At 48.3% G+C, this 27,959-nt stretch overlaps 1 protein-coding gene across 5 annotated transcripts in view; it reads left to right on the top strand.

Annotated features, from left to right (window-relative positions):
- Positions 1-27,959, top strand: part of Fam117a (family with sequence similarity 117 member A) — a 62,133-nt gene that overhangs the window by 29,055 nt on the left and 5,119 nt on the right. The window contains exons 1-5 of one of the 5 annotated variants that reach the window (XM_052759861.1): positions 11,197-11,612; positions 15,411-15,580; positions 23,759-23,854; positions 26,505-26,609; positions 26,975-27,109. In XM_052759861.1, the coding sequence (XP_052615821.1) occupies positions 11,375-11,612; positions 15,411-15,580; positions 23,759-23,854; positions 26,505-26,609; positions 26,975-27,109 (744 nt within the window). In that variant the 5' untranslated portion in view covers positions 11,197-11,374. Of the gene's footprint in view, positions 1-11,196; positions 11,613-15,410; positions 15,581-19,256; positions 21,988-23,758; positions 23,855-26,504; positions 26,616-26,974; positions 27,110-27,959 lie in introns of those variants that run through there. The other 4 variants (XM_052759860.1, XM_052759862.1, XM_052759863.1 and 1 more) reach the window with 4 other exon arrangements.

Below are 27,959 nucleotides of genomic sequence, written 5' to 3'. Positions count from 1 at the left end.
TTAACCAATAAATACTAGACTAATCTGACTATCAGGTTACTTCTACATGCTTGTAATGTCTCTTATTCTCCCCACTTAACAGATGGAACAGTTGATACCCAAGAAGTTATGGACCTGTTTTGAGTTCACATACCATGCTGGGGTGAAGTCAGGGTTTTGCCTCTGTCTTAGATTGCCTTTTAGGAGCCTGTAGCTTGCCCCTCCCCAATTGGATAGATTGGTATCAGACCTGGGAACCGACTGGGGGCCAGTTTCTGTGTTTGCAAGTGCGGCCCTTGCTCCATGTTGCCCCAGCGTGCTGAGCTTGCTCTGCATGTCCAGTGTCTTCTGGAGGAACATGCCTCCTCTCTGAAAGATGAAGCACTCTTCCACTCTCCTCTGCTCGTCACCTAGCTCTTCACTTCTTAAAATACTGGGAATTAGAAGGCACATCCGTGCCACAGCCATACAGTAACACTACTGCACATTTATATAGGAGAAGACAGAGGGGCAAATCAGTGAGTTTGGCTCAGAAAGTGGTGCCGGGGTAGGGGCCCGGGCCAGATGGCTTTTTCTGTGACATATACTAGGCAGTTATTGTACCCTCTGCCTTGTGAATATGGTAGGCCTCAGGGGAGTTTGTGTGGTTTAATGCAGGACGTTGTACCAAGTGGGACAGGAGTTATAGCTTACTCTAAAGGAAGTACCCTTTGGTCTAGCTTTCCCTTAACCCCAGGCTCAAGAAGGCTGGGCCTGGGATTACTAAGCAAGGTTAGAGGAGCAGACAGCCCTTGCTGTATCCCACCCTTCCCTCTCACATCAAACCACTTCAGCTCTCTGGCTGTGCTCCCTAAGGGCATTCAGCCATTCTTGTGGTTTTGTTTATGCTGCAGGGAATGAGTGAACCCTATTCTACTTATTTTGGTCAGTTGAGCCAGATTCTTACTGTGTAGCCCAGGCTATTGTAGAGTTTGCAATCCTCCTGCCTCTGCCCCCTGAGTGCTGGGATTGCAGATCTGTGTCACCACACTTAGCCCTACTCTACTCTGTAACCTGGTGGGGGTGGGGCAGTTTTCTGTGACTGGACTGATGGCTCAGGGGTGAAGAGCACTTGCTGCTCTTATAGACGATCCAAATTCAGTTCCCAGTGCTCACATTGGGTAGCTCTCAACCACCTGTAGCTCCAGTTCCGTGGGACCTAACACCCTCTTCTGGCTTCTACAGGCACCTGTATGCACATGCACAAACCCACACACAGACACACAAGTACACCCATAGTTAAAAATAAAAGTAAGGGGCTGGAGAGATGGCTCAGAGGTTAAGAGCACCGACTTCTCTTCCAGAGGTCCTGAGTTTAATTCCCAGCACCCACATGGTGGCTCACAACCATCTGTAATGAGATCTGGCATCCTCTTCCGTATACATAATAAATAAATTAAAATAAATAAATAAATAAAAGTAAATCTTTTTTAAAAAGGCAGTTTTCTGGAAATCTTCAGTTTTGGTGTATATCTTTTATCTGAGGTGCTTGCTGTCGCTGGCTGTAATTAAGTTGTCCTTAAAGGATTATTTCATGGCCCAGCCAGCTATGTGAAGTAGACCTGTGGGCATTTACTATGTGAGTGCTTCCGTTTGCCCTTAGGAAGTGATCAAGTTATATGGACTCCCTCCGTGACCCTCTTTGTATATCTGCCTGTATCTTCCACTATTCTGGCTTTGTCCTGACCCAAAATAACTGATGGCTGACCCAAAATAACTGATGGGTGGTTGACAACCAGCAAGGAGGAGGAGGGTGAAATGAGGCTACCCCCAATTCCTAGGGGGTTGTCTGGAGTTTAGATGTCTGTGTGGGAGCCACTGTGCAGATAACAGAGCTGTCTGCTTAAAAAAAGACTAACTGAGCTTGCCTTCTGGGTCTCAGAAGCTGGGATAGGACATATGGGTGATTAATCTCCCATACTGTTTCCCTGGATCCAATTATCCTTCTGTATCGGTAAGACGAGCCTTCTCTTATAGAAGGTGACATTACCATGAAGCAGCTTGCCGGAGAAGATCTGGTTCGTCACCTCCCTAGTAATGTGTGTTGCCTCACCCTCTGCCTCTGGAGCTGCCTGTGGAGAGGTGACCCGGGAACAAGCCCTTGGCTGCTTTCTTCTCCTCCCTGCTGTGGTCTAGGCTCTAAACATCCAACCTTGCTTTTCAGGCTGGCTTACCTGGAGGCACTGCCTAACCTTTGCGCCTCTCTTAGGAAATCTGAACAACTGGAGGGCAAGACCAGGACTTCAGAGCAGGGGCTGCCCTGGAATGTCTCCCAGCACACTTTGGGGTTTTTCCACAGCCCAGGCACAGCGCGGTCATTTGCCATTTATTTCCAGTTCAGTTCCAGAAGGTCAGGGCCCAGGTAGGGATTCACTGGGTCGGATGTAGAAGTCTTTGTGGTGTCTCCCCTGTGAAGCCGGGGACGTGAAATAGATAGAGCTGGAGTGAAGAGATGCCCGGACTGTCTGCAAGTGGGACAAGGTAGTTCACAGTTGTTTTTGACAGTGTTGGGAATTGAACCCAGGGCCTCAGACATGCTGGGCAGATGCTCTACTACTGAGCTGCATCCCCAAACCCTTCACACAGGTTTTCACGGATGAGGCAGAGCAGATTCGGTGACTGACATTCTAGGTTCTGAGGAACCTAACTGAGCCTTTGTCCCTTGTAAGTGTCCCTAGCCCAGCCCAGGGCAGGATGAAAACCAAAGTTAAGAGCAGCGGATCCTGACAGAGTCCAAGCTAGTGAAGTGTAGCAAGCTAGTAACCTGTGTGCCCTCCGTGCTCCTGAGTATGCTTGGTGGTTACTGCAGCTTGCCCAGCCATGTGACCAGGCTTTCTGGTGTGGCCAGCCACAGGTAAATTGAGCACTATTTATATTTTCCTGCTTGGGAGGAGGTGGGCAGGGACATGTGGGAGCCTACAACACAGCTGTCTCAGCTGCCTCGGTGAGGCGTATTTACCGTTGACTTGGTCATTTCTTCTCTCTCTCTCTCGTGCCCTAGATGATACTTCATGTTCTGACCTTCCACTTTAGCTACGTCGGTCAGCAGCCCTCTCCTCTCTACCCTTTAGGATTGCAACCTTCTGCCCTCAAGGGCAGATATTGAGTCAGGAACCTGTAATGGTCTCTTCCTGTTTTCAGGGACAGACCATACAGATCATTTACAATCTCGCTCATTAGTGCAGCGGACTGCGTTTAGTTCTTCCCATTGTCAAGTTAGACTCTCCAGCTAAACTTATCTTTTCTTTTTTAATATTTTACTTTTATTTCATTTGCATTGGTGGTTTTTTGTTTGTTTTTTGTTTTGTTTTGTTTTTTGTTTTTTCGAGACAGGGTTTCTCTGTGTAGTTTTGGTGCCTGTCCTGGATCTCACTCTGTAGACCAGGCTGGCCTCGAACTCACAGAGATCCACCTGGCTCTGCCTCCCAGGTACTGGGATTAAAGGTGTGCACCACCACCGCCTGGCTGCATTGGTGTTTTGCCTGCATATATATCTGTATGAGGGTGTTGGGTTCCCTGGAACTGGAGTTACAGACAGTTATGAGCTGCCATGTGGATGCTGGGAATTGAACTCAGGTCCTCTGGAAGAGCAGTCAGTGCTCTTAACCACTGAGCCATCTCTCCAGCTTCCCCCACCCCTCCTTTTTTTTTTTAAAGGACAGAGTCTCACTATGTAGCCCTGGCTAGCCTGGAACTATCATTAGATATATGGACCAAGTTGTCCAAGCCTGTCTGTTCCCCTGTGTCCATCAGTGTATATGTGTCTAGACAGACCCTCACATGTGTCCATCTGTACACAGTCTTTTGGTTGAACTCTTTGAAATGACCATGTCCCTTTCTCCTTACTCCAGCAGCTTCTCCTGAGAATGAAGATGGTTTTCTTCACAGTGTTATCATGCCTAAGGAAATTAACTGTGACTGGGTATCATTTAGTATCTAGTCTGTTTTCACACTTCCCATTTAGTGACTCACTTGGTAATCTTGGTCTGGGGGTTGGAACTCAGGGCCTTACACATTCTAGGCAAGTGTTCTTCCTACATCCTCAGAACAAAGGATCTTAGTCAGTTCTATCTTTTTTAAAAGGCTCTCAATCCAGAGTTTTCCCCTACTCTGAATATACATGCTTGAGAGAGAGAGAGAGAGAGAGAGAGAGAGAGAGAGAGAGAGAGAGAGAGAGAGAGAGAGAGAGAGATAGATGATTTGCACATGTACATGTGTGTACACTTGTGGAGGTCAGAGATTGTTGTCAGATATCTTAGATTTAGGTTAAGTGTTTCTACAAGAACATGAGCATGGCGGCACACACCTTTAATCCCAGCACTCAAGAGACAAGGGCAGGTGAATCTATGTGAGTATCAGGCTAGCCAGGGCAACATAATGAGATGTTGTCTCAAAACAAAAATAAACTTTTCATGAGTAAAGTTGTGTCTTCATACTGTTATTTTAGGATGTATATACTACCAGAGTGTTCCTAGTAGTAATACTGTCATTGAAGACAGGTATGGAGATTGAACACCAGGGTTTCACACACATCTGCTGTGTCACTGAGTTGTACCTCCAGCTTAGTCATGCTAAATTTGATCACTTCTGGTGGTGACCACCAGATTTCCCACTGTGAAAGCACATCATTCTCCTCTTAAGGGATTTCTGGGGGGACACTTTGGCATTGTGTAAATATCCTTTTCCCCACATTCTTTGGCCCAGTAGTCTTGGCGTCTGTTGACTCTTCATGATAGAGATAGTATATCGAGAATTTCATAAAGACAGTTCTGAATTAACACGAATTGAAAAGAATACTGACGTGACTAATTCAACAAGAGGAATAGCAGAAACAATTTTATTTTGTGGGGGAAGGCGACAAAATGGGGCTGTCAAATTGCATGTTAGCTGCTTGAACGTGTGTGGTTTAGAAGTTTGCTGGAAGCCAGGAAGAAAGCAGATTGGACAGCGTTAAAATGAATAACGGTTCATTCATAAAGCGGAAATGATTTTGATGGTTTGAAAATAATCCGTAATCTTATTTTCTTGGTGTTTGGTCCTCCCTCCTCACTAGAACTTGTCTTTCTTTTAAACTGTCTTCATCTTCCCTTGGCCACCCCAGTGTGCTCAGTGACTAAAGCAGTGTTCCCAGATAGGATCATCTCGTTCCTAGCAAGGGTTTCCCGAACCAAGGCAGCCAGGGAGTCATTCCACAGTTGAATCTAAGATACAAGTGTGGGAAATTTTCTTTGAAAAACCTTCTATTTGGGAAATAAAGGGCCTCACTTTGCACTTTGACCTTGGAGAAATGAGTTCTCACTCTGTAGACCAGGCTGGCCTTGAACTCACAGAGATCCACCTGGCTCTGCCTCCTGAGTGCTGGGATTAAAGGTGTGCGCCGCTGCTGCAGCCACCACCCACCCAGCTGTGAGTTCACCTTTGAACGTGAGATGATACCTATCACTGTAAAGTCTTGGAGACTCTGCCCCATAGGAGAATGCATGAGAGTGTGGGGTGCACAGAATCAGAACAGAAACCAGAGTGCAGTTTCATAGTTGTCCTCTTTCAAAATTCGGTATAGATGAACCTCCCCAGTCTGGTTCTCCCTTTGCCCCACTAACCTTAAAAGCTAACTTAAAAGCTGACTGGGTGTCATGATTTTTTTTTTTTCTGTTTGATGGAAATCATTACCATAAGAAGTGAAGCAAGGAAAAAAGGTGCTTGCCCATCCTTTGAGTTTGTATGTCCCCAAGGAACCTATTACTTTCCAACAGCCATGGGGTGAGTATTGTTTTATGGGAGGAGGCTACTGTGTGGGTTCTTCTTACAAAGGCCCCCATTAGATCTTAAAGGAAGACATGCTTCGATCAGTAACTGCCGGTGATTTGTTTTGTCTTGAGAATGCTACAGTCCTACAGAACTCCTCTTCAGAGAATCGAGATAAAGGGTGAAAAGTTCACACTACTTCCTTTTCTTCTAACTGCAGTTTCTTGAGAACCGAGCAAATGTCAGAGGCCCGACAGCCTGCTTCTTTGAGGCCGGCGCATGCATGCTGGGGTTACCCTTTGCCTCCTGGAAGATACACAGAGTGTAGTCCTTATTTTTTTTTTTTTCCCACAGTGACATCTCCCGAAAGGCTTCTCTTGGCCCAGTCCTCCAGCTGCCTGCAGATGTGGTCTACATTTTGGGAAGTCAGACATGAAGCCAGAAATGGTTTCACTGGTTCTTTCTTGTGTTGTACATTTAAATATGGAGTCACAGTGATTGATGGAGAGCTTGGCTGAGAAGTGCTTCGTGTGTACACAAAAAACATTTCTCTTTTCAGGATAAAATCTTGGTAGGGGAAACAACGTTTCCCCCCTCCTGTCTAGTTCTTTTGAGTCCCTTCTCCCTGTGAAAGTTGACCGTTAGCTGTGATTTAGTGTTGAAAGAAACGTTAGTCAGGATTGGGATTATAGTTGAGAGACAGAGTGCTTCCTTGAGTTCAAGTTTCAGCACTGGAAAAAAGAACAAAGGAAACCCGCTCAGAGCTCCAGATTTAACGTAGCCAGCCGGGATGGATGGGGTCTCCATGGGCTTTCCATGGAGGTCTTCTAACCCCCCTACAGTCATATTGGGGGTTTCAGTTTTACCACAACTTCCCTCCAAAACCCACGTGTCCCTGAGCTAAGCAGTGATGAGGCCCCTAACCAGAGGGAGCTCGTGAGGCCACCCTATGCCTGTCAAGCCCAGCACATGTCCAGAAATGGAAAGACAATCCCTGTGAGGCTGCCTACCGCACATCTGTCCTTGAGGAAGTGTTTAGAAAGTCTGAGACCCTGTTGTGTTTTGCTCTCCCGGTTTCTCAAGTGCCACACCAGAGTGGCCAGGGCAGGGCAGGACCCCTCCGTGTTCTGCCATACTGCCCTGGCCCTGCGTGCTTCTCATCCCCAAGTGAAGATCATTGATTGAAAAGCAAAAATAAACAACAAGCGTGCATGTGTGCATGGAGAAAACCAAGGATATATGTAGCACTGTGGTGATCTCTGGGTGGGGCATGCATGGCTTTTAGTTTAGGGTTTTCACTCATCTGCATTTTCTTATTTCCTATAACGCATTTGTAGCTTTTGTTACGATCAGGGCTCTTTTCTCTTTAAAGAAGGCTAGTGCTAAGAAATTTTCAAAGCCTGATGACATGAGAAAATGACTCATACCTTGTTTGTTGAACCAGCTAGTTGTCGAGTTTTGGCTGGGTGTAAAATCTCATTATGTCTGGCTTTCGTTTTAGGAGTGTCCTAGGAAGGCTAGGCACATGCTGGTGGCGGTGTAAGGAAGAGCATCTTTGCATCCTAGGTTTCTCCCTCCTACATGGCCTGTAAGACGGTGAAATGATGGACTTGTTCCTCCGGATGCCCAGCCAGAACCCTTTGGTCAGGGCTGATTTCTCCTGGCCCATTACTTGGTCCCCACCTTGGCCAGGCTGAGAAGAACCAGGAATGTCTCGTGTCCTACATCGTCGGCAGTTTTCATCCTGAGCACTATCACTTCTCCTCCGAGTTCCTCTGCTGGGGTTAGGCTTGAGTTGATTTCCAGTGAGGGATCTTGGGAGAGGTAGAGATGGATTGGTGGCCCTTTTGAAAGCACCTTTGCTGGGGGGTAGCCCCTAGGGGTGTGCCTGGTGGTGTCTATCTGACGGGGCAGTGGCATCAGCCTGCCCTCTTCTACCCTGCGTCTTGTCTTACAGGATCCTCTCCTATCAGCAGAGACAATCAGAGAGCTGATGCTTAGTGGGCACTCAAACCTACTTACTAAAGGCGTTGTCCTCTGTGTGTGCGGCTGGCTCCCTTGACAGTCCCCTACTAGGCAGACACCGCCTGACCGCCGGGCCTCTGCTCCCTTAGCCCCTCTCCCTGAAGCCACACAGGCATAGCAGTTGGGAGACAGGGCCAAGTGGCCCTGGAAGATAGCACCTAAGGCCTCTTATCTAGTGTGTGCTGTTTTGTTTTGTTTTTTCCATTTGCTGTTGCCCAAGAACCAAAGCATCCGCCACTGCTCAGCCACGTGGTGAAATGGTCTGGCCTGGTGCCAGGGTGCCTCGCCAGGTGGCTGAGCTGTGGAGGCTGCTGCATGCGATGGGCCGATAATACCCACTGGTGCCGTAAACAGGACACTCCACCCTCCTGCAGACACCCAGCCCGTGCCCCCGGTGACGGCTGCTTTGTCATTGCCTGTCGTGATAGTGGCTTGTCTCCTCCGATCCAGGAGCCAATTGTTCTGTTTCTCTCCCAGGTCCCCAAATCTGAGAGGGGCGCTTTCCAGAAATGAAAGCAGTTCATCTTCCAGCCACAAGCTACCGTTGTGACTGCTCAACACTTCCTATCCTGTAGCTGTGATCGCACCAGTGCAGGGCAGAGCCCACTCCCCAGATCTTTCCGGTGTGCCCACGGGTCCCCACCACTGCTACACTCACTTGCGAAGCAGCTAAAGGGTACTTTCGAGGGTGGAACCTACTACCCGTCTATAGCTGGCTATGTCCACGGCTGTAAGAAGTTTTATTGATTTTTGTTTGTTCGAGACAAGGGATCACTGTGTAGCCAAGGCTGGCCTGGAACTCATGTTCCTAATGCCTCTGCCTCCCATGTGCTGGGATTACAGGCGTGTGCCACCTGTCTAGCTACAAGCTGTTTGCTGTCTTTGCACCACTTATCTCAATATCCAGGACAGCAATAGACTGTCCCTAGTAAAGGACTTTCACAGTAAAGACAGATACCTTGCCAGGCCTGGTGGGACAGACAGACAGGCCTGTAATCACAACTACTTAGAAGGCTGGGGCAGAAGGAATGTAAATATAAGTAAGGCTTTCCTAAGCTAAAGATTGAATTCAAGGATACCCTGGGCAAGTTATTGAGACCCTGTCTCCAAACAGAAAGTGAAGAGAGTGCTGGGATTGTAGCTCAGTGATAGAGTGCTTGCCCAGTGTGTATGAGGTTCAAACCCCAGGCCTGCTCTGCACCTTCTCAGTTAGTCCAGAAAGCACAGGCCTACAGGTAGAGCCTGCTCAGAGCAGGCTTCTCAGCAGGCTCCTCCTTCTCCACCTCCTCCCCTGCATCCTCCTAAGGGACGAAAGCATATTTGCATTTCTTTTCTTTTCAGCATCCCTAGGAGGCAGGTCCATGAAGGTAGTGGGCTGCAGCCCACTACAGGGAGGACACAGCTGTCAGACCTACACTGCTTGTGTGGACCCTCTCAGGGTCGGGACCCTGCTGTGCACCCCAGTCCGCAGCCCCTTTAAGGGCGGCACAGAGTCACATCAGTATCTGATTTTGGCTTTGATTTATTGTTAGGGGAAATTGATGCCTTGGTTTAGCCCTTAATCAGTTTTGGTGCCCAAAACAGCAGGTGCTTGCCAAACCATTTCGGGGGAGGTTTACGAAATAAGCAGTAGATTTTTTTTTTTTCCTAGTTAAAAAAAAAAAAAAAAATCTAATCTTTTTAAAGTACCCTCTCCTTTCTTTCCTAGGCATGAAAGAAACATGGCATTTTAGTCTCCTCAAAGGGGCTGGGACATGCCAAGAATTTGGGGATTTGGGAGGGGCCATGGAATCTTCCTAAGGGCTCTGAGAAAGGAGGTAATTCTACCTTGTGGCTAGCTAGGAGCTGAGCCAGCACCCCGTGCTGGGATGTGGCCACTGTGGAGATAAGGCAGGGGCCCAGCTGTGACCTCATTTAAAGGGGTGGGGAAAGCGAGGTGGGTCCTTCAGGTGGGCTCAGTGTGGTGAGGTCTTTGCAGATCTGCCTGCCATCAGGGGAGGCAGAGCAATCTTCCACATGGACACTTGATTTTCTTCATTCCATTCTCGCCTTCCCTCCCTTTCTATCTTATTAGTTCCTTTAAAATTTCCCTTTTAGCCAGGCAGTGGTGGCACACATCTTTAATCCCAGTACTCAGGAGGCAGAGGCAGGCGAATCTCTGTGAGTTTGAGGCCAACCTGGTCTACAGAGGGAGTTCTAGGAAAGGCTCCAAAGCTACACAGAGAAACCATCTCAAAAAAACAAAACAAAACAAAAAATTTCCCTTTTACTATTTGTCATTTTTATGTATAAATGGAGGAACAAGTCACATAGTCTTTGTGAACAATTTTGATTAGAGGTAGTTGAAAAGAATGTAATATCAAGTGGAATAATGATTGATTCTCATACCAATTCCAGGATGTTGAGTACTTCCTGGATCCTGTCTCTTAGTACTATGAGTGAAGTACCACTCGATTCACTGTTCTTGAAATTGGACCCCAACAATAGCTCACAGAATAGGGTGGCTATGCGGGGTGATGGGAACTGATGTAAGATCTGTGTGGTTGCCGTGGTTGCTTGGTGATAGATTCCTCTGTGACAGATTTCAAAGGCCTCACAAGAAACAAATGAAACCAGCTCAGACACTGAACTGCTGTCCTCTAACCCTCCATTAAGACTGCCCCTAACAGCCCAGTGAGAAGGCAGAACCCTGGAAAGCACATTTGCAATATTGCATTAACAATAATAAAGAGGCAGGTAAGCAAATGAACTGGCATGTAGGCCAGGATGTCAGGAGACCCAAAGTCAGGCCCGCCTCTACCTCTTATAACACCTTGTGCCTGAGAGGAGCTAAAAAGGCAGTCCCCTGCAGGTATCCAGCAGCCTCCGAACAGGTGGAAAACAGGCTTGGTGTAGGTTTAGGATGCTGCCACCTTCTTGAGATGAGGGGTGTTATGCGACACTGCTTCTCAGTGCCTTGACTTTCTTCAGTCTCCGTGTCCCTTTCCAGGGCTGACGAGAGGGAAAGATGACTGCAGACCAGAGTCCTTTGTAGCAATGGTGCACGACAGAGAAATATCATAGAAGCATGAGATATGTCAGGGCCTCTGGAGAGTCTTCCAGCGGAGAGGATGGGGCAGATAACTCTGAATGACCTTCTCCCCCATCACGGTTCCTCAGCCCTGGAGTCACAGTCTCTGTCCTGAAGAAGCAGCAGCCTCTGGGACTACGACATCCTGGCCTACATGCCAGTTCATTTGCTTACCTGCCTCTTTATTATTGTTAATGCAATATTGCAAATGTGCTTTCCAGGGTTCTGCCTTCTCACTGGGCTGTTAGGGGCAGTCTTAATGGAGGGTTAGAGGACAGCAGTTCAGTGTCTGAGCTGGTTTCTGTTGTAGACCAGAAGCCCCTAGAAATAGTTGAATTACCACTTTCCATCTTAAGCCCAGTGCAGAATAATGAGCAATTGAATGGCTTGTGTGGAAGGTAAACTTCTTGAACTCGTGGTCTGTCACCGACTAACTGCAGTAACAAGGTCACAGGAAAGTAAAGAAAGAGGTTGAGCCCTCCAAAGCCTCCGAGAGGGAAAGATAGACAAGTGGCTATGGGGTCTTTACTCGGGGTGAGCGGCTGGTATGGATCTGTACAGATTCAGTGGTATAATTACAGAAGCTTTATCTTTCTGCTATGGATTTTTCAGCTTTCTTCAAGTGCTTGGGGTCTTGCCAACTGCCAGCTCTATGCCGTAGACACTGGGGGCTACAAAGATAAATCAGAGCCTGACCTCACTGGCTGTTCATTATCTAGGGATCACAAATACCTGCAGCCCAAGAGTGAGAACAGTAAGTACAAGAGGAGGACAAAGTATACCGAGCAAACCCGAGACATTCCTAGACACTCCTTGCAGGGGATTCCCAGGATCTGGAGGCTGGGGAGGAGGTGGAGGCAGTTAGGCTGCCCGGGCAAATAGCTCAGATTTCAACACCAGGCCGAGGAGAGAAGGCTTGGTCAGTGGTGGGAAGTGGTACAGTGTGAGAGTGTGCCCTGTCTGGGATACAGAGAAAGGAGTGACATGCACAGGACCAGTGGGCGGGTCACAACACGGGGCCTCTGACACTGGGCTTTTTTTTTTTTTTTTTTGACATCTTTAATGTGTGTGTGTGTGTGTGTCTTGCACACATGCACGGCCATGGCATGAGAGTGGAAGTCAGAGGACAACCTGGACAACTTTCAGGAACTGGTTCTTTCTACCAACGAGTCCTGGGCATCAAACTTAGGTCTTTAGGCTTGGCCTTGGGTGCCTTTTCCCTCTGAGTCATCTTGCTAGCTCCTGACTTCCAGCTTTGAAAGGGCCTTTGGAGAATTTTAGTGTAGAGATGTTATGATCATTTAAAATAATGTATGGCCAGGCATGGTGGTGCAGACCTATAATCCTAACCCTTAGGAGGTGGGGCCAGGAGGAGTGCGAGTTTAAGGCCTGAACAGACTATATAAAGAGAACAGTTCAAAAAAGCCAAAAATGCTGGGTGGTGGTGGTGGTGGTGGTGGTGGTGGTGGTGGTGATGCACGCCTTTAATCCCAGGACTTAGAAGGCAGAAGCAGGCAGAGCTCTGAGTTCGAGGCCAGCCTGGTCTACAAAGCCAGTTCCAGGACAGCCAGGGCTGTTACACAGAGAAACCCTATTTTGAAAACACAAACAAAAAAAACCAGCCTCCCTGCAAAAGTATGCTATAGTCAGAATATATTGGTTTCCTTTGGAAAGGAGGTAGAAATACAGCCAAACAGTATTATGATGTTCTTCCATTATTAATTAATTAATCATTATTTATTTATTATTTTGAGACAGGGTTTCACCATGTAGCCATGGCTATCCTAGAACTTACTCTGTAGACCAGGCTGGCCTCAAACTCACAAAGATCAGCTTGCCCCTGCCTCCCAAAGGCTGGGATTAAAGGCATGCGTGACCACCTCCTGGTGCCCAGCCCATTTTTCAATTTTTAAAATGTATGTTTATCCATATTCAGAAGGTAAGGATTTTATATATATATATATATATATATATATATATATATATATATATATATATACAGAGTCTCTCTATGTAGCCCTGGCTAGCCTAGAACTTACTGTGTAGATCAGGCTGGCCTCAAACTCAGAGATCTGTCTCCAGAGTGATGGGATTCAAGGTGTGCACCACCATACCCACATATTGACAGTGATTATCTCTGGGTGATGAGGCTGAGGTTTTGTTTTGTTTTTGTATTTTGTTTGCTGGTTTGATTTATCTATTTCTTGACTTTTAGACAGTTCATACTTACAACTTTGTCATTAAAAGTCATTTTTAAGTTCTTCTAAGTGAGTACTTACTTGCTGGCCAAGGGAGATGACCTAGAAATATGACAAAGGTTAAATTAAAAACTAAGAAGAAAGGTTGGCAATGCACTAGCACTGATGATCTCCATGTTAGAGAGGAAACAAAGTGTTCAGTAATATAGGAATGATTAAACAAGTTACTGCTTGACATCATACAGCCTTTAAAAATGGCAAATATGTAGATCATTGATACTTGAATTGGGATTTTATAATGGCTGGAATGTAGTATAGTATATTTTATACTGATTACAGCTTTTCTATATATATACATATATTTAAATTAATTTGGAGACTATAACACTGTTAGTATCTTTTTTTTTTAACTGTGGCAACATAAATGATGTAAAATTTACCACTTTTAAGCATCGTGAGTTTATGATTCAGTGGTGTGAGTACATTTACAGTGTAGCCATCACCACATCATTTCTAGAATTTGTTTTATCATCCCAGACAGTTGGTATTTATTAACAGTAACTCCCATTCTCCCTCCTCATGTGCCCATGGTCACCTCTGCCTCCTTCTTGTCCCTGTGGATTTGCCTCATGAAGATGGAATCATCCGACACTTGCCCGCCTGTCTGTGTCTGGATTGTTTCACCTTGCAACGTCTGTGTTGTTCCCGTACTATTATAATTGATGCCACTGTGATCACGGGTGTATGAATAACTTTAAAAATCTCTGCTTTCGGGTTTGTTTTATTGTTGGTTTTTGTTGTTGCTGTTTGTTTTGTTTTGAGGGGAGTCTGTACCTAGAGGTAGAATTTCTGGACCCTCAGGGACTCCTCTGTTTAATTTTTTGAGGAACTGCCAATCTTTTTGTGTCTCTTTAATATAAACCTCTTCGAGTCTATTTATACCTACAGTTCCCAGTTCTTTCTGCTGTGCTGAATATACACATAAATTACCAAGGGATTACTACAGATGTGAAAGCATTTTGTTCTGTTTAAAGGAGAGTCTTTGTAGATCTGCAGATAGTGGAATGTTTTGAACGTGGCCATGGAAAACAGGGTCAACCCAGATCACTGAAACTTCCAGATGATTCCAGAACCCTTATGTTTTAAAAACAGCTTCAACTTTTAATTTCTCCCAGAAATCTTTAACCGACATAAAATGAAATGAATGCATTCATAATTGCCTTGTTTTTGTTTTTGCCTCTCAGATAAGAGGCAGAGAAGGGGGAGGAAAGGACCTGCAGACTTGGAGAGTTTCCTAAACTGGACTCCTCTTCTAGGAGTTCTGTGATTCTTTCCATGCCAGTCCCCTCGCTCTCCTGGAGCTTCCTGGACTGGAGGAAATAGGAAGACTCCTTCGTGCTGGGCATGGAGGTGCACACCTATGATCCCAGCTATTGGGGAAACAGAGACATAAGGATTACAAGTTCAGGGTGGGCCTGAGCTACCTAGTCAATTCAAGGCTATCTGAGCAATGCAGTAAGATCCTATCTCAAAAAAACTGGGGGAAAAAATGGAGTTGTGGAATACAGTTTGGTGGTAGAATGCTTGCTTAGCCTAAGGTTCTGAATCCAGTCCCCAGCAGCACAAAAAGAAGAAAAGAAATTTTGGGGTTGGGGATTTAGCTCAGTGGTAGAACGCTTGCCTAGCAAGCGCAAGGCCCTGGGTTTGGTCCTCAGTTCCAGAAAAAAAGAAAGAAACAAAGAAATTTTTTTTTTTTAATGAATTGAGCCAAGTTTGTGCAGAGTAGAAGCCCCAAAATGGATACAGGAGGGAAGAAGGAGGGCAGAAAATTAGAAAGGGAGAAGAAAGTTTGGATTTTGTGAATATGGGGTTTCCTCTAAGGCTGGGAAACAGAGTTCCTCCAAGGAGTCTCGTTGTGGAGACTTGGGAGCTCTGGGCTTAGAGTCTAAAATTACTTCTAAAGCCGGACATGGTGGCACATGCCTTTAACCCCCGGCATTTGGGAAGTAGAGGCAGGTGGATCTCTGTGAGTTTGAGGCCAGCATGGTCTACAGAGCAAGATCCAGGACAGCCAGGGCTACACAGAGAAACCCTGTATTAAAAAACCAAACAGAAAAGAAAAACAAGTAACCCCTAATTCCAGTGTGAACTGGTGAAAATCATTCCCAGTGCTAAAGTGAAGTCAGGAAAGCTTGTCAGACAGGATGTACTTTGCTGCTTTGAATTATTTTGGGGGGAGGGGAGGAGTGAAGACATGGCCTGCAGGTGAGGTATCCTGCCAGAGAGGAGGCTGGTTACCAGGACTCCGTCCTCCATGCTGATGTCAAGGCGTTGTGGGCTGTGCTCTCTTTCAGCCAGTGTCCCATGTTCGGTGGCCCCAGAAAAGTCAGTGTGGAGGCCTCAGCCACCCCAGGTCCGACGTACATTCTCGCTGGACACCGTCCTCAGTTCCTACCTTCTGGGCCAGTGGCCACGAGATGCCGATGGGGCCTTCACCTGCTGTACCAATGACAAGGCCACCCAGGTAATGCAGCTGTCTCCTAATGGGATCAGGAGGGAGAGGAGGGCTGGCTGAGGGGGCCTCTGGTCCATCACTCTCATTGAAATGACTTGTCCTGGGTTTTGGTTCTCTTCATCCTCTACTGTTTACCAGGGTTTTTGTTGTTGTTGCTGTTATTTTTCTTTGTAAATGTAGATGAAAAAGAGTTTGCATTCTATCTGCCTGGTGAAGAGAGATGTCAAGCTGGGGTTTTCAGAGTTTACATGTGGGGTCTCCACAGCCGACTTTGGAATTCGGGATTTTTAAAATGAAATTTGCTTTCCTGAAGTTACACTCAAGCCAACATTCCGTCCAGTTTGCATTCCCCCAGGCAGCCGAGGAAGTGGTCAAAGCAGTGTTGAGCCAGGCTCGACCCCATTAGAGCAATAGGAGTAAGGCATTCTTGTGAGGAGCTGCACCTTGCTAGCAGCCAGGCTAGGGCTCCAGGGCACCCATCTGAGTCTTGCAGACCCCAGCTTTCTCTCCTGTGTTTTCATGAAGAGTCCTGCCCTTGGAAGGGACCTCCCTCTGTGTGTCCACCTTTTGGATAAGACCGTGTTAGCCTGAGCAAGAAGTCATCCCATCTGGAAACCACCCAAAGATATTTCCTAGTCTGACTCAGGACTTCAGTCTTCTTAGCAGTTAATTTGGTGAGAGTAAGGCTCCCGTTGGGGGCAGTTTAGGCTGAGTCCTGCTCAACTTCAAAACAGCTGGGTTGTTCTTCTATAGGTGGAAATGTAGGAAAGAACATCCAGCTCGCCTCCGCCCTCCGTTCTGGGTAACAGGACGAGAAGGAGCGAGGCAGCTCTTCCTTTGCATTGTTGAGTAGAGTGTATCTGTTCTGCCCACATACATGCTGCATGATGGCCAAGGGATGTAGACCCCCTTCCCATGCAGCTCACTCTGCCTCCTTCTCAGCACATCTCATTGGTTCCTTTCTTTTTATGAGATCGATTTTCAAATGTTATTAATGAATGTTTGAATTTGCTCACTCTTTTTCAATGGGAACAAGATTTGGTTTCTTTGAACCTGGTTTCCAGTTCCCTGCAGGCCAGTGAACAGCCAAGGGTTGTCATGGAGTGAGTGTCTGGCAGAGTTTGGAGGAGCAAGATTCTCCCGGAAATGCCCCCATGTTGCACCGGAAATAACTGAAACAAGTTTAAGATAGTAAGGTGACGACAATGGTCCTCTTTAGATGTGCAGGTGGAAGGGGAGAGGAGAGGAGTGGGCACCCTCCTGGGAACCCAGCACTGTTCTCTCTTTATCCTTTTAACAAGGTTCTCTCTTGTGGGCCTACGAGGACATACTCCTTTTCATTGACTCAGGCCAGATAATGTACTTAATCAAGGAGGGCTCCCTGCAGGAGTGGGACTTGAGGTTGCTTCCAGTAGGTGGACTCATTAGCATCCTTTGTTAGACATCAGGCAGTTGGACAGCCCACTTATCCCTACCTCTGTCACTTCCTGTTTGCCAGCCTTCTGCAAAGTGACCATCCCACTCCTCACATAGCTTTCTCCTTGTCACCCTTCGGCAGGCCTGGCCTCAGGCATCCTCTGGCCAAGTGGAGTGGCCTGGGTTCTCAACTGCATGTTTTTGCTTCAGCTCCAGCTGCAGGCCAGATCTTTTATATAACAAGTCTGGGCTTCTTGCCACAGCAAGACAGAGGTCAGCGATGTGCCTCCATGGGTCTGGCAAGGCCCAGCCCTCCAGCTTTCTTCTTCCCTGGGATGGGCTCCAGCCCTCGAGGAACTCTTAGCAACCTGTCAATATTGTGGCTGCAGGCAAGAGGTGGGAGAATTCTGATCAGCATAAAGCATCCAACCCCAAGTATGCGCTCTGCCCGTCTTCCAGTCCTGCTCTTCAGGGAATTTTCTGCTTCTAGGTTTGGGCTCCACTCAAATTCCTGCTGGAGGCCCCTGGCCTGGCACAAGCTGCCGTTTTTTAGCACTGGCATTACACTGTAAAAGCCTTAGACTCAGTTGCCATCTCCCCAGAAGACCTTGTACCTCCTTTCTAAACAGCAAGAGGTCACCCAGAAAGGACAGATAAAGAAGGCATTTTCAGGGAGTATGGGGAAAGGAAAAGAGGAGGAGGGAGGCTAGATCTATTAAGGTCTTTGAAAGCTTATATAGTTAGTTAGTTAGTTAGTTAGTTAGTTAGTTAGTTAGTTAGTTAGTTAGTTGGTTAAATAGTTGGAGATGGAGCCCAGGGCCTCGAGTGTGCAAGGCAAGTGCTTGTGCTGTAACACTGAGCTGCATCCTGAGCTCATTAAAAGCTTTTCAGCCGTCGGGCATGGTGGATGCCAGAGCTTTCCCAGTTGCTTTGAGCAAGCCAGCTAGTCCTACCCTTCCCCTCCGTTGTTCCCCTTCTCTCCTAGCCACAGCAGTCATGGTCTGATTCATTCAGCTTAACTGGCAGGTACTTGTTACCGCTCTCTTGGGTGCCTAGACTCCTTTTGTTGGAGGCCGTATCATACCTGACACTCCCAGGGACATGGTTTTCAGTTAGGGCTGAGGCTAAGCAGCACCTTCCCAGAAAATCCCCAGAAGGACCAGGGGCCTTGCTCATTCCAAGCCAGTGTCAGCACGAGGCCCCAGACACACAACAACCTGCCATTAGAGAGCTGGGTGTGCTGTGTCCTCCGGGCCTCTGCACAGGGCAGAAGATGATTGAAAACTCTCAGCACCCGAGTCTACGGTAATGTGGTCGGCACTCTCAGGCTCCCCTTCCTGGCCATGCTGTATGCCTTCAGTCAAGCATGAAGCCAGTCCTCGGGCAGCCATCGATCCACATGGGAGCTAGGATCCTCACATAGTTGAGGCCAGAGGAACAAATGGAAGATGGGAGGGTCTTATCTGGGGAAACAGCTATTCTAGGAAGAAGGAAGGAGTGTGATTGTGACAACTGGGGAGGGGTACTCGGGAAGTACCGCTTCATGGTTTGTGTCTTTTGCAGTGTTGAGAATGGAACCCAGGGCCTGCACATGCTAGCCAAATGCTCTGCTCCTGAGCTATACCTAAAACAAGCCCAGCATGTTTTGAGCCTGGAGGAACAATGTGAAAGGTGTGAACAGGTGTCCCCAGCATTAGCTTCCTGAGAAGGCAGTTACTCCCCCAGTCCCACCCCTGTGGCGTCTCCATTTTCTGTGGGAAGTCCTGTGTCTAAGAGGAGGTTTTCAGAATGGCCTGGGTGTGATTTTGAGTGTGGCCTTTGAGTGTGATTTCTCCGCAGTGGCCCGCCCTTCCCCCAGGCCATTTGGTAACCCAGAGCTGGCCACCAAGTGCTTTTGAGTCAGTCTCTCCCGAGTGGCAGGGCCCAGACCAGGGCCAGCGATGGCAGCACATGCCAGTGGCTGTGGTCACCTCTCTCCCTTCGTGCTGTGCAAAGCATCTAAGCCTTGTACTCTTCTGGAGGGGGAAGTGGGCTTACCACAGCTGGGATGGCTGTTTGAGCGAAGTTCCCCAGCTGGTGGCATCCTGCCCACAGAAGGGACTTTGGGTACCTGCCCTGCCTGGCTCCACCCACACTCTGCTTCCTTGCATCCCCATTTCTGCTTCATTCATTGGTAAGATAGGAAAGCCCTTGTGATTCTCCTCCCCACATGGACCTCTGATTTAGCGTTTGGGGGGGGGGGGGGGGGATAGCATAAGTCCTTAACAGACATCATAGAGCATCCCAGAGGCCAGAGGTAGAGTAGCTTACTGGTTGGAGAGGACTTCCTTTCTGTCTTTTTCCCACCTGTGGCAGCAGGGGTGGGACCGAGGGGTCCTCCCTTTCCCTGAGCTATTACCTCAGTGCTCACTGATGGCACATAATTCAGCGTGACCGTCACAGGCTTTTAACAACTTTTTCTTTGTGGGTGTGAGAGCTTGGGCACAGAGCCTGTTTTCCAAACTAGCGACCAGGACCAGTGGTTCAGGACATGGTTTGACAATACAGCAAATACTTGAAAATGGAGTCACGATGGAAAAGCTGAGGGTCGTCTAGTCACTGTTGAGTTAGCAATGGTGGCTTTGGCCACCTGCAGCCAGAGTTCTCGGTACTGGCCAGTGGACCACCCTCAGAGCCTTTTTGTTTGGCCAGAGTCCCAAGGGACTGGCTCCTTGCTGAACTGAGCTAGTCATGTGGCTCCCCAGCCAGGTCCCATGCTGCTCTTTATTTCTAACAGATACAGTGGGTAACGTTCTTAAGACTCAGCCCAGCTCTGCAATCAGAATATGCTCAGGAGCCAAGGGCACTGGAGACATTGAGAGCCTGGACTCTTCCCCGTCTGGTCATGACCTCCAGGTAGAAACTTAGCCGTGTTGGAAGCCAAAAAAGACATTCCAAGCTGGGCGGCGGTGGCATACACCTTTAATCCCAGCACTTGGGAGGCAGAGCCAGGCAGATCTCTGTGAGTTCGAGGCCAGCCTGGTCTACAGAGCGAGATCCAGGCCAGCCAGGACTACACAGAAAAAACCCTGTCTCGAGAAAAAAAAAAAGACATTCTAGTGTGGAGGATTCCATCCTCCTTCCTTTTGTTACCCTGTCAGCTCCATGGGAAGCTGTCTTCCACTCCATGCCCATCTCTCCTTCCGCGTATCGCCCTGGAATCTTAGAATCCCTGGCAAGGCATTCATACTCTACCCATGCATGTCCAGTTCTGTACAGTCTGAGCAGCTCCACAGCTGGCTGCTCCACAGCTGGCTGTTCCACTCACGGCTCGTAAGTCAGCTTACTCCGTACCCAGTTGCTTCCTTCGCCAGGGTGTGGAGTAAGTCCATTCTAGTGCATGAGTCCCCTGACAAGCATGACTCTTGGGTCTTCTATGCCTTAGACTCTCCTTTATACAAAGGGACTAGAGTGACCACTCATACTGCCGTCCCACAGCTTGGCCTGACCCTACCTGGTGACCTCCTTGAGATGGGTCTTAGCTGTGACTTTACTGTTCCCTAAGGAGAGACCATGATCTAGACCTTTGTAGTGAGGCTCAGGAAGGAGGGTCCTGAGCAACCAGGGGGCACAGTCGTCGTCTCCCCTTGACATACCTACTACAGTTAGAGAGGCAGAAAGTTAGACTGTGATACAAGCTAGGCTTGACAGTACTCACAACAACCTGGAAGCAGCTTGGAGGTCAGGCGTCCCTGGTGTGTTACGTTCCTGGGGTGCCTAGCAGTGACTCCAGGCTTCATGGCTTAAGACAGCAGATGTGGGGCTGGAGAGATAGCTCAGAGGTTAAGAGCACTGACTGCTCTTCCAGAGGTCCTGAGTTCAATTCCCAGCAACCACATGGTGGCTCACAACCATCTGTAATGAGATCTGGTGCCCTCTTCTGACCTGCAGTCATAATGCTGTATACATAATAAATAAATAAATCTTAAAAAAAAAAAAAAAGACAGCAGATGTGTATTCCCTCAGAGTTTTAGATTTCCAGAAGTCTCCAAGTTCAGTTGTAGTAACTCGACATGAAAGTATTGGCGTGGCCAAATGCTCTCAGAAGCTGTTTTTCTTTTATTTTTTGTGGTAGGGTCCTTACTATGGAAGGTTGGCCTTGAACTGATTGTGTAGCCCAGGCTGGCCTTGAAAATAGTAGTCCTATAGCCTCAGCCTCCCATGTGCTGGTGCAGGTGCATAACATCTGGTTCAGGATGCCATGATCTTGGGGGCGGGGGTTTCCTCCTTGCCTCTTCTGGCATCAAGTGGCTTTTTGTTTGTTTGTTTGTTTTTGTTTTGTTTGTTTGTTTTTTTGAGACAAGGTTCCTGTGTGTAGTTTTAGTTCCTGTCCTGGATGTCGCTCTGTAGACCCGGCTGGCCTCGAACTCGCAGAGATCCGCCTGGCTCTGCCTCCCGAGTGCTGGGATCAAAGGCGTGCCTGGCTCTCCAGTGGCTGTCTTAGCTTATAGCACCTTGCTCTAGTCTCTGCTTTAGTGGTCACATTGCTGCATCCTCTCAGCATGTACCAGCTCCTTCAGCCCCCTCTTACAAGGACACTGGCAAGACTGGGAGTGACCATCAGGCACACCATCTTAAATGGGAAGAGGCTTAGAGACCAGTGGGTGAGGGACAGAAAAGGAGAGAGATGGCTTTGCCTGGGATGACGGTGGGGTGATGATCCCCTTGGGCAGATGGTAGATGTTGAGATAAAGCGATGCCCTTAGCATTCCATCTACACAGAGTGGGCAGTGGTTGGTGCTGAGGAGAGGGAGGCGGGGAGTGGAGTAGGAGAGGAGACGGTCCCAGCTGCCAGGAGTTTTCACATCCTTCCTCCACTCCTGTGCCAGCCCACACTTCCCTTTTCCTCCTTCGCGTCTCCTAGAAGAAGGTGGTTGAAGCATTTGAAGAGGGGTTAGCAGCCAGCTGCAAGCTGACCCGGGGTGTTTCGCCTTTCACCACCCGCCTCTCAGCGGCCAGGAGTGAGTTTGCCTCCTCTCTCCTCTGTGCTCTTCGCTCCTATTCCAGGGGTGACAGGGATGTGTGGGACTCAGCTGTACTAGCAGCACTGGTGATCTGCCAGCTTGCCTTAGGCATACCAGGAAAGGAGGGCATGCGGGTGTCTGCAGAATCCTAGCAGCTGAGGGGGAAATGGGCTGTGTTCCCTGTCAGCCCGTGCAGCTCTTCTGAAGTCAGACACCCTGGTTTAGGAGACATGGACATCTGGAAGGAGATCAGCTACTTGGTTCCCAGAGACTGTAAGAGCCAGCGTCACCTGAGGGCTTTGGGCACATGCTACATTCCTGGCTGCCCTTTTCATAAAGGAAGAACGATGGGAATGGGCTGAGGACGTGCTCCCTGGTGATGCCAGTTATCTTACTCGGGCCTGGTGAAGGTCCTGCTCATGGGCGGCAGCAGCAGACAGGAAGGGCCAGAGGCTCCGTCTGCAGAGGCTTCTCTGCATGCAGCTGTCGCACGAGGCAGTCCTGCCTCAGGCTGCCCAGTGAGCTCCTCTTAGCAGCTGTTGGGTGGTGAGGAGCCTTGTTTCCTCCTGATCCTCCCCCGCTCTGTGTGCAGCAGCCTCTCAGGGGAGGTCAGCAGATCTCTTAGAGGAGCTAGTTCCCAGGCTCTGCGTTTTTGGCAGCCTGTGCACAGTAGTCAGAGAGGAATTGGTCCCACTGGAGCCCTCCCCTTGGCCCCTCTCCTGGAATGGAAGTCGGATGTTAGTGATGGGGAGGGATCTGGGCCGCTTGAGCTTCATGCTTGAAGCCAATAGCTCCTCCACCACCATCTTGGATCCCCTGTCTTCATGCAGCAGAGAGAGGAAGGCAGCAAATGGGAAGTCCTTCCCCACGAGGAGCCAGGAAGGCCCGTGGGGAGGAGGTGTGAGCGGGCCATTCAGAATTCTGGCTCCATATTTTGAAATTGTCTTTTCCTTGCTTGTTCAGGAGGACTTTGAAGTTCCCGACACTCCCTCTGTGTGATGAAGTGAGCTTGAGGCACCATGGTACACAGTTGCCACCTGCTTCATCCAGAGGCACCCATGGAGACCTTTCTCCTGGCTCCTCTTTGGAATCCTGTCTGGTGACTTGTTTTTCATGGGCTCCTAGGCACTTGGCCTTGGCCTTGGCTTAGCACACAGGGAGTGAGAATAAAGGATACAGGGCTCTTTTGAAGCGGCTTGGGAGAGAGACAGTACTTGGCCTTACCATTGGAGCGTACCCAGACTGACTGGGTATATAACACATGAAAAAAGTGATAAGGAGCTGGGTGGCGGTGGCGCACGCCTTTGATCCCAGCACTTGGGAGGCAGAGGCAGGAGGATCTCTGTGAGTTCGAGGCCAGCCTGGTCTACAGAGCGAGATCCAGGACAGGCTCCAAAACTACACAGAGACACCCTGTCTGGGGGGGGCGATAAGGAAAGGAGGAACGAGGATGGAGCTCAGAGGCAGATTTGCCTAGCATATGCAAGGCCCTGGGTTCCATACCCAGTACCAAACACACAATAGAAGAACTAAAAGAGAGAGGAGGTCAACACTGTTAGACCTTGGGGAAGGGTTCCTGGAGAGTAAAAATTGGGATAAGGCCATGTCCATGGCTTTCCTTCCCTGGAAGACTAAAGCAGCATGGGTGTGTCCACGAGGTTGATGAACAGATGTGAGAAGGCTTCATAGGTCACCACCTCTATCCAGGAAACCGCCTGGCTGCTTCCTGCCTGCAGAGCTGCCTGTCTGACTGCATGTCTTTCTACAGACACCCCTATCCTGGCAAGAGCCAGAAGGTGAGCGGGCCAGCTTCTGCATGCACAAGCGATCAGCATCGTGGGGCAGCACAGACCACCGAAAAGAGGTAACCGCCCTCTCTCCACGACCCCTCTATCTCCTGGCACTGTGTGACAGTTTTACCTGAGGAGAGCTACATTTCCAGTCTCTCTTGCCTCTTGCTTCTGAGAGAATGGCTCTTCAGCTGACTCCCAACCTTCCATTGGCTTGGTTGTAGGACCACAGACCCTCTTGCCAGGGAAAACCCAGCCAGTGACTGCTGATGGTTCCAGCATCCAGACTGGGAGAGTTGTTCGCCTTAGTTACTTTGGGGTTGGACTCTCGTAAGTGATTCAGAGACTGAAAGAAGGCAGGGAACAAGCCCCTGGGAACCAGGAGCTAGCTCCCAGCCTCATTTACTACTTAATCATCCACCTACTTTTCTTTTAAAAGAAGAGAAAAATAATTCTGAGTTCCTAAATGCTTTGTCTTGGCCCTCCCTCTGCCCCAGGAGGGCTCGAGGCATTGAGACTGAGGAGAGAAAGCCACAGACTAGAATTCCAAGGCTTCTAACCCAGCTCTGCCTGAAGTGTCATGCGGTGACTCCAAAGGAAAGGTCAGTTTACCAGGACTCATCCCTGACCCGTTCACAGAGGGAAGTTCTTTCTGCCCTCCTTGATGCTTAGAGCACTGAGAAAATGGAAAGTGATTGGACTGCAAGCTTAAGGCCAAGTGGAAATGTAAAAAGTTCTTAAAGCCTTGACTGGCAGAGTAAACAAATTCTGCACAGGAAGGGTGGGGAGTCCTGGTCTTCATGGTCTGGTTGATCCACAGTAGCAAGTCGAAAAACACATTCTTGGGCTGGGAGATGCAGCCCAATGGTAGATTGCCTGCTTAACCCTGGGTTCAGTCCCCAGCACTGTAATTACAAAGCATTTTCGAGGGGCTGGAGAGATGGCTCAGAGGTTAAGAGGACTTGTTCTTTCCAAGGACCCTACTTCTGTTCCCAGTATCCACGTGGTAGCACACAACGATCAGTAACTCCAGTTCTGGGGGAATCCAGTGTCCTCTTTTGACCTCCACAGCCACTAAGCAAACATGCATGCAGGCAAAACACTCATACACATAAACTAAATAAATCTAAAACAATTTAACAAAGCGGTTTCTTTATAACTTTTATGGCAGTGAGCAGCAGATCTACTTTCTGAATTCCATTAGGCTCCCTCCCATTCATATAGTTTTGTGTCCTGCTCAGGGTTTAAAGGCCTAGAATTACAAGTCTGATAGGAATCATATTCAAAAGTATTTGTCTGCTTGTTTGGCTTGGGGTTTTTTGACAGGGAAGAGGGCAGGATATTACTGTATAGCCTAGGCTAGCTTCAAACTAAAAATTCTGATTCAGCCTCCCAAGTGCTGGGGTTATAGTAGGCTTGTTCCTTGATGACCAAAAAATGTTAGTGATACCCTATATTGTTACAGGGCCCGGGAGTCAGGATGAAACATGGTCGGTCCTTCTAGAGCACCTATCTTTCTGCAGTGTTGTTTGCTTTTAAATGAGGAGAATGGTTGGATTTCCATACTCTCTGGTCTCAAAGCCTTTGGAGTACTTGAGAATATCATTTGAGAAATTGTTTTTGACCCTCAGAAATGCCACTTTCAGCCAGGCATAGAGGCACCTGCCTATAACTCCAATACTACTCAGAAGGCTAAAGCAGGAAGGATTGTTGTGAGTTCAAAGCCAGTCTGGACTACACAGAATGATACCTTGTCTCAACGAAGGAAAAAGGAAAAACAGCCAGTTTGGAGAGATGGCTCAGCAGTTAAGATCATGCATTGTTCTTACAAAGGACCAGAGTTCAGTTCCCAGCACCCATGTCAGACAGCTCCCAGCCACCGATATGCAATTCCAGCTCCAGGGGGATCCAGTGCTTCTGGTCTCTATGAACACCTGCACTCACCTGCACACACAGACTCACACCCATACACACAATTAAAAAAAGAAGTCTTTGAGAAACATTTTTAAAATTTAGATTTTATTTTATATGTATGAATGTTTTGCCTGCATGTATTGTCTTATTTACCAATGTATGACTGGTGCCCACAGCATTCAGAAGAGGGCATTGGATCCCCTGGAACCTAAGTTACAGATGGTTGTGAGCCATCATGTGGGTGCTGGGAATTGAACTCAAGTCCACAGCAAGAGCAGCAAGTGGCAAATGTTTTTAATCACTTAGCCATCTCTCCAGCCTCCTGAAAAACAGAGACCATCCATTACCCTTTTTTGTTTTTATTTTTTTGAGACAGAGTCTTTCTATGTACCCCCAACTATCCTGGTGCTTGTTATGTAGATCAGGCTGGCCTGGAACCCATAGAGATCTACCAGCCTCTGCCTCTCAAGTGCTGGAATTAAAGGCATGTGCTTCCATGCCTAACCCCATGATCTTAGTAGAAGAGTGTCCCTTACAATCCATAACCATGTTAGATGTTTTCTGTTTAGAAACCGATTCACCTAGGGAATGCATGGCAGTTGAAAAAATCAAGTCTAGAAGCAGTGGATCCAGCTTAGTTGAGGAGCTGATTGTCATGGGATTTAGCACCACTGAGCTGTTTTGAGATTAAAAAATTGACGTCCATGTCCCTTTCCTGTATCTTCAGGGACAGCAGCTTCACCTAGGGGAAGGAACCAATATACTTTGCCTTTGCCTCACACTCCTTTCTCCTCCATCTCTGGCTGCTAGATCACCAAGTTGAAGCAACAGCTGCAGAGGACGAAGCTGAGCCGCAGTGGGAAGGAGAAGGAGCGGAGCTCCCCTGTCCAAGGGGACCATGCTGTTCGGGGAATGGTGAGGGTATGCTATCTCCCCTGACCACCAGGCCCCCTCTGTCTTCCTTCTTGGCAGACTTCCATAGTGTATAGAGTTCTCTCCAGCCTTGTAGCACTGAGCCACATTAATGTTTCATGGTCACATGGATGACCAGGCGAAGTTGCATTGGAAGGTCCCCTCACTGTTTTTAGCACCTTTTTCCTCTACCCCCAATCACATGCGACACTAACAGCATCCCTGAGATACCTCAAAGTTCCAGCTCCTGGAGAAAGCCCCTCTGAAGAAGAAAGCTATATGGACATGATATATACTCTTGGTCATAATTGATAACTGACTGGGCTTGGTGGGGACGTCATGTGATTGCTTCATTTGCCTTTCCTTAGGCACCCCTTCCCAGCTTCCCCCCAGGGTCCCCTGTCCTGCGACTCAGCCCTTGCTTGCACAGAAGCCTGGAGGGACTCAACCAGGAGCTGGAAGAGGTGTTTGTGAAGGAGCAGGGTGAAGAGGAGCTGCTGAGGGTGAGTGGGAGCTGCCCTGAGTGTACTGAAGGCTGTACCTGTGAGAGGGGGGATAACAGTGTCACTCTTTGGGGTTCTCAGGCTGTAGCTCTGTAAGCAACAACCTGTAAACACCACCTTCCAGAAGTACACATGTGGAGTTCATTGGTCTCAAATGGACTTAAGCATAAGAACAGCAGGGCGGGGTGTCACTAGGGAAGGCCTCGTGGTGGAGACAGACATGTTAGTTATTCATCTTTGCTGTGACAGACTGTCTGCTCACATTTCCAGCTTCCACATATGGTAACGAGAGGCTGAGACTGACGGTTTTATTCTGTGTCAGTTTTTATGCTGATACAGTTGGATTAGGGACTGGGTATAGGCCTCAGTTGGTTATTTACCTACTGGCTGATTTGTATTTATTATTTATTTGTTTTGAGACAGCATCTCACTGTGCAGCTCCCATTGCAGGAAGCAGAGAGCAATGAATGCTTGTGTCCAGTTTGATTGTACTTTTGATTCAGTCTGGGACCCCTGCCTGGGGAATGGCGCCATGCCCATTTACGGTGGGTCTTCCCACCTCAGTGAACCTAACCTAAGTAATGCCTCACAGATATGCCCAGAGATTGTTTCCACTGGGGTTCTAACTTCCATAAAGCTGACACGCAAGATTCACCAGGACAAATGAGCACAGAAGAGAACCCTAGCTAGGAGGAAACTGTCCACCGACAGGTCCCTGAGGACTGGGCACCCTCACCCACGTGTGTCTCAGCTCCTGCCACCTCACTTTCAGTCACCACTTCCCTCCCTCTGTCTCTACTGGTGACATGCAGCAGTCAATCCTTCATGCCCAGGTGCCATATGTAGCCTT

This window comes from Peromyscus californicus, unplaced genomic scaffold, assembly GCF_007827085.1.
Source record: "Peromyscus californicus insignis strain IS unplaced genomic scaffold, ASM782708v3 Scaffold_3__1_contigs__length_106647218, whole genome shotgun sequence".
NCBI lineage: Eukaryota > Metazoa > Chordata > Mammalia > Rodentia > Cricetidae > Peromyscus > Peromyscus californicus.
The sequence above is the reverse complement of the archived record's forward strand: the minus strand, read 5'-3'. Positions and strand labels throughout refer to the sequence as shown.